At 50.1% G+C, this 10,464-nt stretch overlaps 1 protein-coding gene across 3 annotated transcripts; it reads right to left on the reverse strand.

Annotated features, from left to right (window-relative positions):
* Nucleotides 1-25: 25 nt before the first annotated feature.
* Ptk6 (PTK6 protein tyrosine kinase 6) lies at nucleotides 26-7,691 on the reverse strand. Of its 3 annotated transcripts, none has more exons than NM_001356304.1 (8): nucleotides 7,177-7,691; nucleotides 5,033-5,154; nucleotides 4,501-4,633; nucleotides 3,979-4,132; nucleotides 3,282-3,443; nucleotides 1,847-2,028; nucleotides 1,203-1,356; nucleotides 26-858 (listed from the first exon to the last, which is right to left on the reverse strand). In NM_001356304.1, the coding sequence occupies exons 3-8, from the start codon at nucleotides 4,513-4,515 to the stop codon at nucleotides 671-673; spliced, it is 855 nt and encodes a 284-aa protein (NP_001343233.1). In that variant the 5' UTR covers nucleotides 4,516-4,633; nucleotides 5,033-5,154; nucleotides 7,177-7,691; the 3' UTR covers nucleotides 26-670. The 3 variants fall into 3 exon arrangements, with proteins under 3 accessions (NP_001343233.1, NP_033210.1, XP_006500648.1); NM_009184.2 differs by having other exon boundaries at nucleotides 4,501-4,664; XM_006500585.3 differs by lacking the exon at nucleotides 1,203-1,356 and having other exon boundaries at nucleotides 749-858; nucleotides 4,501-4,664; nucleotides 7,177-7,554.
* Between the last annotated feature and the right edge of the window lie 2,773 nt (nucleotides 7,692-10,464).

The following is a 10,464-nucleotide window of genomic DNA, read 5'->3' on the forward strand; positions in this document are numbered from 1 at the left end:
ACTGGGCACCGGAAACCACAAAGCAGAAATTTCATATCCATTTATCTCTGTCTTCAACTTTCTAGGTGAGGATCCTCCAACAAAACCAAGGTTATAAAGAGAAAATCATGTAAACTTGTTCTGGGTTGTATGTGGCATAAGATCCTGCAGAATTAAGGTGCTAAAGGGTAGGGTATGTGTTTGTGGACAGTCAAGCTCCAAAAGTGGTATGAAAAGAACTCCACAAGGCCTGTTGCCTAGACTCTTCTTGGCTTCTCTGTCACATGAAGTCTTCACAGGAGAAGGGAGGAAGAAGCCAGAGAGTGACTTTCTGGATTTTGTGTATTGCCTCCTGGAGGAGGGAAAGGAAGCCGGGTTGCGCACGCCTTTGATCCCAGCACTTGGGAGGCAGAGGCAGGCAGATTTCTGAGTTTGAGGCCAGCCTCCTCTACAAAGTGAGTTCCAGGAGAGCCAGGGCTATACAGAGAAACCCTGTCTCGAAACCCCCCCCCCCCAAAAAAGGGAAAGGAGCCTCTTTACTCTTTCCTTGACAAAACGCAGTATTTGAGGTATGTTTGGTATGTTTCCTATCCCTTCATCTCAGTAAACTGAAGGATGGTTCATGCCTTCAATAGAAGTCCAGGATAATCACGAGGCCCTCTTCTGTGGGTCCTGGCCACGTCCAAGGAGCTCAGACCAGGTTCTCATACCTGGTGATACCTGTGAGTTTCTCACACAGGTCTTTGAAGCAAGGTCTCTGCTTGGGGTCTCTGCTCCAGCAGCTGAGCATCAGCTTGTGTATGTTGGGTGGGCACTCCAGAGGGCAGGGCATGCGGTAGCCGGCATCCACCCTCAGGAAGGTTTCATGATTGGACATGCCTGTGGCCCATGGGAGAAGAGAAATGAGAGCTAGGAGACTGATCCCTGGAAGCCACACCCAGCTTCCTTTGGCTCCTCCCTGAATGCTGACCCCTGCTAGAATGACCACCATCATGCCCTGGACATGTTGTAGCACACTGTCCATGGATGTTCCCTTCCCTGTGGATGGTGTCTCCCAGAAATGATCCCAAAAGCATGCTCCCAGATGCTCGAGGAATGAAACAGGGGTGGGGTCTGGTTGAGGCCCTGGGAAACACCTCCTGTCATCTCTGTCACCCATTCAAGACCTGCCCTGACTCTAGCTCACTATTTGTCCACCCCTGGAGACATTCTTGGGGCAATACCTGGGTAGGGCATCTGCCCCCTGCTGAAAATTTCATGAAGAAGAACTCCAAAAGACCAGACATCAGACTTGATGGAGTAATGCCCTCGGGAAAGTGCCTCAGGTGCTGTCCATTTGTAGGGGACATTGTGCTCATGGGAAAGGTAGATGTCCTCCTGTGGTAAGATGTCTTATGGTAGGACCTGACACTAGAGAGAGCTGCCACTTGTACCCTTCTTGTGTAGCACTGACAAGCATGGACTCCAAGGTCCTGGTGAGCAGGGACAACCACATTGCCTATTGCTGTCTGACCCACTAACACCACCCCACTGCTACCATGGGTAGCTACCACCAATGCTGCCAGAATCATGGCTAGGCCCAGTAAATATGCCAATTCACTAGAATTCTGGGTCAGGGAAAGACAAGAGCAGAGTTACAATGCATGAATACAGGAAAATCTCTAGGTACATGGCTATGTCTGTCTAGGTTCTCAAAGCTAGATCAGTAGGGTATGAACAAGGCTGTGGCTGTATAGATAAAGCCATCTTGCTTGCCTATTAACGCCACCCTATCAGGAACCCATCTTGCTTATGGCTAGGTTCAGCTCAAGGCTTGGGAGATAAAGCCCCACCTCCTGCTTCTGTCTCCTACCTCCAAGGGACCTACCTTGACAAGCCTGGCAAGCCCAAAGTCCCCCACTTTGCAGAGATTGTTCTCTGTAACAAGAACGTTCCTTGCAGCCAGGTCACGGTGGATGTAATTCTGAGATTCCAGGTAGCACATGCCCTCAGCAACCTGTGATGCAAAGTCCACCAGCTCCAAAATAGGCAGGGCTTTCTCATCAGAGTCTGTAGGGTGATCAAAGGCCAGAGTCAGCTGGCCAGAGACCAGTCCTCATTTACTGTGGCTACGAAGGCTACAGCAAAGAGCAGCTGGCTTGGCTTAATTGCAAAATGGGAAGGCCTAGACCTTCTGCAGCTATGTACCTAGAGACAAAGAGCATATTCTTTGTCTGACACCCTTTCTGGGAATCATAAAGCAATCTAAGGTCAAGAGCATTGCTGCAAGATATTCTTGGTATGTAGCCATTGAACACTCTAGATAATGCGCAGCCAGCAAGTACTACACCTACAAGGGGCATGAGTTTCATCTCTGGAGACTTCTTCCTGCAGAAACTGCTTATGAGATCAAGCTCTTTATGAGAAACACAAAGAAAGAGAGAGAATTTAGAATTTAGAGAGAAGCTGGTGGGCTAAGGCAAGTCACTAGCAGGCTACACAAGCCTATAGTAAAGTAACCTCAGCTAACTGTGAGGATAGAAATTGTGAGGGAGAGTTCTTTTCTGTACTTTTTCAAATTTTATGATCAGCAATTGGTAGATTTTTTTTGTACTTAATAAGACCATTTACTTGTCTCTTTTGTTATGTATGTATGTATGATGTGTGTGTGTATGTATGTGGAAGTCAGAGGACAACATCGGGTGTTAGTCTTCACCAGTGACGTGTTCCAGGATGGTTTTGTGGTTTGCTACTGAGCCAGATAAAACAAGAATTCTCCCATTGCCTCCCATCTCACCGTAGAAGCCTAGGGGTAACAGAAGCCCGCTCCTGTGCTTGCCTTTACACTAACTAGTTCTGAGGATTCAGACTCAGGTAACAGAAGCCCACTCCTGTGCTTGCCTTTACACTAACTAGTTCTGGGGACTCAGACTCAGGTCCTCGTGCCTGCCTAGCAAGCACTTCACCCACTGAGCCATCTCTCCCACCATTGGTTTTTTTTTTTTTTTTTTAACGATTTGTATGTATGAGGCAATGTAGCATGTGTGATGTAATGCATGTACTCATTATTAAGGGTGTGTGCACATGTATACATGTGTACATGTGCATGTCTTTCCTTGATTGTTTTATATCTTTGGTTTTGGGGGGTTTGGGGAGGGAAAGGAGAAAGGTTTGAGACAGGGTTTCTCTGTGTAGCCCTGGCTGTCTTGGAGCTTGCTCTGTAGACCAGGCTGGCCTCAAGCTCAGAGAGCAGGCTGTCTGTGCCTCCAAATGCTGCCTCCAGCACTTTCACCCGGGAAAGGAGACTGGAGCTTTGCACGTACCACGCAGTAGCTGCAGCAGGTTCCCCTTGGGCATGAGCTCCGTGATGATGTAGACCGGGTCCCCTGCAGTCGCCACAGCGTACAGTGACAGGATGTGCTTGTGCCGCAGCTTCTTCATGGCCTGAATCTCAGCCTGGAAGGTGTGCTGGTGCAGGAGATTGTCTGAGAGACATCAACCTCAGTGAGTATAGCCCTCGACCTGTGCCCCAAACAGGATCCTGGCCCAGACCTCCTGAAGCAAGTCAGGCAATGTGGTCAGCCTAGGAAGACAAAGGCTGGCCTCCAAGCTACCACACTAAAGCCTTCCCCACCCCGAGCCCTCAGTGCCCCAAGACTGATGTGTCCATTTGCCCTCCTGTGCCCAACTTGGTCACAATTGCCAAAGTCAGCATTTCCCAGCCAGATGTTTTCAAAGTCCTGGCTGACCTGATTCTTGAGGTTTCAGGTATAAACCTGAGGGTGACGTTGGGATTTGAGATGAAACTCACATTTCCAGTGACTTGTTTAAAAACAAAAACAAAAAACAAAACAAAACAAAACCAGGTACAATTGAAAGAAGTTACTCCCACCATGATGCTGTGGGTGCCCAGCAAGTGTGTTGGGATACCCTCAGTGGGGGAAGACTGGAAGTGCCTACTAGAAGGACTAGTGGGGAAGCAGCACGTGATCATGTTGAGTTAGTCCTGGGCCTGCTCACCTCTAGAGATCACCTTCACAGCCACATGGACCTGGCCTTTCCAGAGCGCTTCAAAGACCTCCCCAAAGTAGCCGGCCCCCAGCTTCTTACAGAGTGTGAACTCCTCCCTCGGCCTCTCCCAGTCATCCCAGTGGGGCAAGGGCTCAGTTTTGTGCTGGAGAGACAGAAAGGGCAATAGGAATGGGTAGGAATGGGGGCTGGGTCGCCCAGCTTGTCTTCAGGAAGGGCTTGCTCCAACCCCTCATGAGGAGCTCTATTTATTATTTATTATTTATTATCTATTTTTTTAAATTTAGAGATAGATCCAGTATCTGGATATCCTCATAAAATTGCTGCTGTCTTCATCCATCAATGTTAGGGACTGGTCCTCAGCAGGAGCACATCTGAGCTCTGGTGAGCCAGTGTAATAAGAGCAATAGCCAAGGAGATTGCCCTGTCCTGTGCCCCCATCCCCTCCCCCCCATATTATACCCTACCAGTAGGACCCTGGGCAACTATGTCACAGAGGAGCCAGTGGCCTACCTTCCAGCAGGGCATGGACAGCTGTAGGCCATGAGACAGGCTCTGGGTCTTATGGTAGTCCACAAGCTCAGACAGATTGGAGAAGGATACCGCCTCATTCAGGTGCAGCCGGCCCTCGTTGTTCTTCCAGATCCTGTAATGTCGCACGGCCTGAGCATCCCGGACTGGGGTGGGTGGCCGGCGGAAGGAGACATAAGCAGGCATCCTGTCCTATATGTCCCCCACTTTGCCTCCCCCTGTTCCCAGTCTGGACAATGCTTGGCACTCCTGTCATAAGCCATGGCTACTCTGTTTCCGGCACTCCTAGGGTATTAGGCCACAAGCACAGTGGAGCCCGTGTAGAATCTTAGCTTCCATGACACATAGGCCATGCCAGAAAGCAAAGGAAAACCACCCAACCTGAAGAGGAGTGCCTGGTTTTCTGGCTCAAAGGCTGAGGGCTTCCAGTGGAAGAGGAAGATATCCAAGACTCCACAACCAGAGGAACGGCCTCAGAGCTAACATAGGCAAGGGGAGGTCTGAGAAGCAGTACCAGAGAGGACATAGTCTGCTCCTGGCTTCTGGCTGACTCTGATCAGGAAGGCACCCTTCGAGTTGTCCTCAGCCTGCAGCCTGTGCATGGCCTCTGAGCGGGAGATGCAACCAAAGAACCACCTGCAAGAGAAAGGCTCTGCTTCAGTCTAGCTGATCCCTACCCCAGATCCACATCCACCTTGTCTCTCAACTACCTAACCCTTGCCCCACCTATCTGGAGTCCTAGATACCTCCTTGGCTCCTGTCTCACACTCCTAACTCCAACTAAGCTGCTTCTTGTGCTGCTCCTAATGAGGCCTTTGTGCCCATCCTGGATCCTGAAAGTCCTAAATGGCTGCTTCTGGGCACCAGAAAAGGTCCTAGAGGCTCAAAAGTGGGACAGGTAAAAACTGCCTACCATTCTGCTCTGGATGATGACCACATGGGGATCACCTGCAATTCTATGTTGTGAAGGTCTCTTAACATGTTGTAGGTCCTCAGCTGTAGAAACCAGCCTTGGCCCAGAAGTAGGAGAAAAGTCTCAGCAGCTCCCCAGTACTGCTTCTAGGCTTATACTTTCATATACATGGACGTATAACCACATAGCAATTTGTACATGTGCACTTGTGTACACAGACATGCACTGAGATACAAATGCACGGGTGATCATATGTTCCATACACAAATGTGCACTCACAATGCACTGACACATGTCCTCATAATGCACACTTGTGTGTGTACCTACCCGTGCACTCACTCATTTGCATACTTACCCAAGCTTGCATACATACTGATAAGCACACCCTTAGGTAGATGCACAGACATGATGGCATACAGCACATACTCTCTCATACATTCAAAAGCATTTATACATACTGGCTAGCAATGCAAGGGATGGACATGCCTGAACTGAACTACAGGTGGAAGTTCTTGGAACTCCATGGGTCATCTCCAGCTGAAGCCCTTGAAGCCACCTTCTCTGGTCCTGCAAAGCTACAGAATCTGTCCCACTCTGACCACGTTGCCTCCTCTGCTTTGCTCCTCCTCTGACATGGTCACCTGTACTAGATTCTCAGGACCTCGGGGCCTTTGCTCTTGCTATGTTGGCCACATGGTTTCAGTTTCTGTCTCTGTCCCTCTGCCCCTCTGCCTCTCTCTGTCTCTGCCTCTCTGTCTCTGTCTCTGTCTCTGTATCTCTGTCTCTCTGTGTCTCTGTCTCTTTCTGTCTCTCTGTCTCTCTCTCTCTCTCTCTCTCTCTCTCTCTCTCTCTCTCTCTCTCTCTCCCAGGCTGCCCTGGAATTTAGTAATACACCTGCCTTTACCTGGCTCTCCTCATTCTTCTATGCACACCACCCATACCTACCTCACTCCTGTCATGGGACCCTGTCTCTGGAACTGTCCTAAGTACCACTTAACTACTCTTGTTTTTTGTTTGTGTGCTCACAATCTTCCACTGAGCACAATAGGTGCTCATTGTGAGATGAGGTGTTAGGGGGTCTCAGGAGTAAAACAGTAAGAAACTCCTGCTGCTGAACCCTTCCTAGTCTTAACCCAGAGCAACCTACACAGCTTTGTTCCTTGGGTAGCTGTGAACATGCCCACATCAGTCACTACTGAAGTTCCTCAAAGCCTCCGAGGGCTCAGGTATGTGGGAGGCCAAGAACAGTGGACTAGAGTGCTTCAGAGAACATGTAAACACTTAGCATGGTGCTTGCACCACATACCCCCTGCCAGGTGATATAGATAGGTGTGTCCCAGCAACCTCTCTCCCTAGTTAACTAAGTCGCACATCTGGTTTTGGCTGTTTGGAAAGTGTGCAAGCTTCACACCCCAAACAGCTCTTGAATTCCCACATAGATCTCGTCCCTCACAGCCAGCATCTTAAAAATCCACACTGGGCATTTTGGACCCATCTGGGGCCTAGCAGAACAGTACTTATGGCTGGGAAGTGGTCATGGGTGGGTCCAAAGTAGAGGCCCCATCCCTGGGTGTCACTCAGGGGCATAGCCTCATCAGCAACCCTGTGTACCAGGATGTTAAAAGATCAGAGTATGACCAATTGAATTTCAAGCTAGAACCTTACACCCTCTGGCCTCCCAGTCCATCCCAGTGCCCACCCACCCTAAAGCCCTCCCACTGTGCCAACTCCCCAGGACCACTCACGGTTCAGACTCCACAGTTTCCTTCTCAGCCAGGTAGTTGTGAGGCACATAGCCCTCAGCCAAGGCCTTGCCTTCTGCATCCAGCAGGGTGGCCCACCACCACAGTTCCTCCTTCTTGGTAACATGGAGGAGGTCTCCTGCCTGAAAGCTCAGCTCCTCATCTGTCCGTGCCTTGAAGTCCCAGAGGCCCACATACTTAGGACCCAGGTGAGCCTTGTCCCAAGACACCATGGCAAGCTTAGTGGCAGAGTCAGCTGTGGCCTGCTTGTGGACACTTAGTACTGGTAGGGGTAGGAGGGACTTTTCCCAGAAAGCTAGTCACACCTACTTCCTTATGATGGGCAGGAGAGCAGCCACACCCAGCACTGATTAGAGATGGACTATCCCAGCCCCACCCCGAAGGCCCTTCTAGACCCTGTATCTTCTTTTGTCCACAGGATAAAGCCATGCTGTGTGCTCAGTGAAAGCCAGCCAGCTAAACAACCCCTTGACAAGACCTAGCCACAGTTACATGGAATACCCCCATGAGACAGCGAGCACAACACAGGTATCTATCAGCTGAAGCCTTATCCTCTTGAGGTGTGAGTCTTGGAGCTAAAGGATGGGGAAGGGAGCAGAGGAAGGAGATTTGAAGGATGCTGGGCAGGTTGCTAGAACAGAGTAGAGAGCAAAGCAATGCCTTTTCTATATGCAAACAAAAACAAACTCCCTTACACCGGCTGCTCCCTACCGCTAAAGGAGAAAGCCTCCTCCGTGAACGCATGTTAACCAATACTGAGAGTTGTGAAAGAGTTGACATTCATGACAGCCGCCTCCCTGAGCAGGTGTCCACCCTCTAGACTCTGACCGGACTAAATCTAGACACCAAGGAAGTCAGGCAGGGCCTGAGTTGGAGACAAGGAAGAAACTAGGAGGGTTTGTGGGGAGCTAGGGTTTTGTAAGACTTGTGAACTAAAAGGACATACTCCAGCCTGAGCTCCTGCCATGACTCATGTTCCTTGAGCTGAGGATACTCAGATACCCGTCTATCCTGGAGAAGCCATCCAGGACAGCATGCTAGACTCCAATATGACAGCTGGAGAACCAAGGAGGAGCCAAGGGATATGAAGGCATGAACATCTGTGTGGGCTGTGCTAGAGTGTTTCCTGGTATCTATGAGACGTGTCTATAGTCCACAGACCTCAGATCAAGAAGCAAGTATTGTCCTGTCTTCCAGATAAGGACACAAAGGGGGCAGTCACAAAAGGTGAGTAATGGCTAGGAAGGGCCCACACCACCTCTGCAGCCCCACCACCCTCTTCCAGGTTTCCCTCTTCTCCGTGGACCCCAGGGTTTCTTTTAGTTCACCTCCCATGCTACCCCAACCCCTAGTAGCCCTACCTATGTCTGCTCCAGTCTGTCCCTCCTCTTCCCATTGAACCTTGAAAACTGAAGATTCCCTGTCTCTGGAGTGGCCCTGACCACCCTTCTCATTCTGGCTGATCCTGTTGTGTTCCACTATGGGGGTGCTCCTACACACCCTGGAGGACAGATACAAAGATGGGTGGGAAAGGAATCTGAAAAGTCTGTAAGGGTGAGTGACCTGGGAAATAACACTGAATTAAACTATGTATTTGTTTGAATTTTTTCTTTTTCTTTTTCTTTTTTTTAGACAAGGGAGTGCCGTGGTGATGGTGGTGGTGGTGGTGGTGGTGGTGCTGCTGCTGCTACTTCATGCTGAAGATCAAATCCTGGCCCACATGCTGAACAAATGTTCTACCACGGAGAACTGTGCCAGGCCTTGCGTTTTTCTCTCATGGAAGAGACAAAGCACTACTCACCTGCTTCCTATTACTGGGATTAAGAACAGCAACATGTATTACTCAGTAGCTTCACACCTACCCAGCCTAGCTTAGCTCCCAGGGAGGTGAGGGGAAGGGTGATGGATATGGGAAGAGGAGAGGGATAAGGATTGCTAATGGTAGAGGCCAGCCTCTACAGTTGCCTTCCCGGTTCGCTCAGGGTCCTCAAGTCTCGAGCCTCTAGGCTCAAGCTATGTCCTGGACAGCCACGTGTCCCTAAATGAGACCCGTGGGCAGCTCTATTGATGATACATCAGGTAGCCCAAAAGTCCCTGGCCTGTCCCGGGAGGGCCAAACCTGCTCATCTTTGGCTGACTAGATACCCAGGAATGTGCCAGGATCCAGTCAAACCAGCTTCCATGGCTTGACTACAATTCCGGCACCATCTTTCTCTCCAGGCTGTGCCATCCTTTCCCTAGAGCCCTCATGACTCATGGTAGCCCCTTAACATCAGAATACTATCATCTTATGCCATGCAAGCCCTTGGGACCACACTTCCACTCTGTGTGCTGGCAGAGCAGGGACCCCACAAGCAGCCAACTATAGTGGCAAATTCTTCCCCTTCAACCTCCCTGAATCAGATCTGCAGGCTAAGGCACAGGCAGGGCCATGCCGCAGCCCAGTTCTACTGCCTCTTCTACCTATAAAGACCAATGTCAGCACACTCTGTCAGCCTGGCCTCCATAGCTCCTAGGACCATCCTGCTCCAAACCTGCCTCCCCATGAGAAAGCCCATAACTGCCTAATGCCCAAAATCTTTGTTCTAGCTAAGGGGTCACTTTACACATGAGGTTCAGTTTCCAGATCCTTCTTAGCTAATATACAAATGTGGCCAGTAATCATGAGAAAATTGGCCTTGGTGAGTGCAAAGCTGGCCCCAAATTCGATCCACTGTAGAAACTGCCAGTCTCTCTGCCCCACAACCTTCTGGGTACAACTGGTAGGAAAGGGAAATGGACTTGGGTCCCTGAGCAAAGCCCCCATCACCCTGCCCCCTAAGATTGATGCCCCTAAGTACCCTGAAGTGTTGAGTGATCTGAGGCCCAACTCCTCAAGGTGTTACCCTTAAAAAGTGGTCCATGGGGGCTTTGCCCCAGAGAGGATCTGGTTGCCAACACCCTCCCTTTGGCTGACTAGATACCCTATATCTGCCTAATCCCACCAACCAGAAAAGTCTGCCTTCTAACCACTGCCTATCACCCAAAGAGATATTCTCAAAACAACATTCCTCTGCATCTAGAAAGGGCCTGGGCGTGCTGACTACCAAATAGCCAGTCTGCCCTTCCTGAAGCTGAAGAGTCTTCTGGCTTCAATTCCAGGCCAGGGAGGGGGAAAGGACTGCTCACTTAGATCTAGCAGTGTTCACCATGAATGCCTCGGTGTCTTCTCTCTCTCTCTCTCTCCACCGTGTTCCAGAGCCTCCAGCATTGCATTCTGGGAACCAGAAT

The sequence above is a fragment of the Mus musculus genome, chromosome 2, assembly GCF_000001635.26.
Source record: "Mus musculus strain C57BL/6J chromosome 2, GRCm38.p6 C57BL/6J".
In the NCBI taxonomy this organism is placed as follows: Eukaryota; Metazoa; Chordata; class Mammalia; order Rodentia; family Muridae; genus Mus; species Mus musculus.

What these genes read in the sequence shown, in the direction of transcription:
- Ptk6 (NM_009184.2), bottom strand. Translation starts at nt 7,406, where the DNA reads ATGGTGTCTTGGGACAAGGCTCACCTGGGTCCTAAGTATGTGGGCCTC. An exon ending in TGTCCATGCCCTGCTGGAAG is followed by an intron (nt 4,133 to 4,500) that starts GTAGGCCACTGG and finishes CTGTCTCTCCAG; the next exon opens with CACAAAACTGAGCCCTTGCC. An exon ending in GGGGCAGATGCCCTACCCAG is followed by an intron (nt 859 to 1,202) that starts GTATTGCCCCAA and finishes CATGGGCCACAG; the next exon opens with GCATGTCCAATCATGAAACC.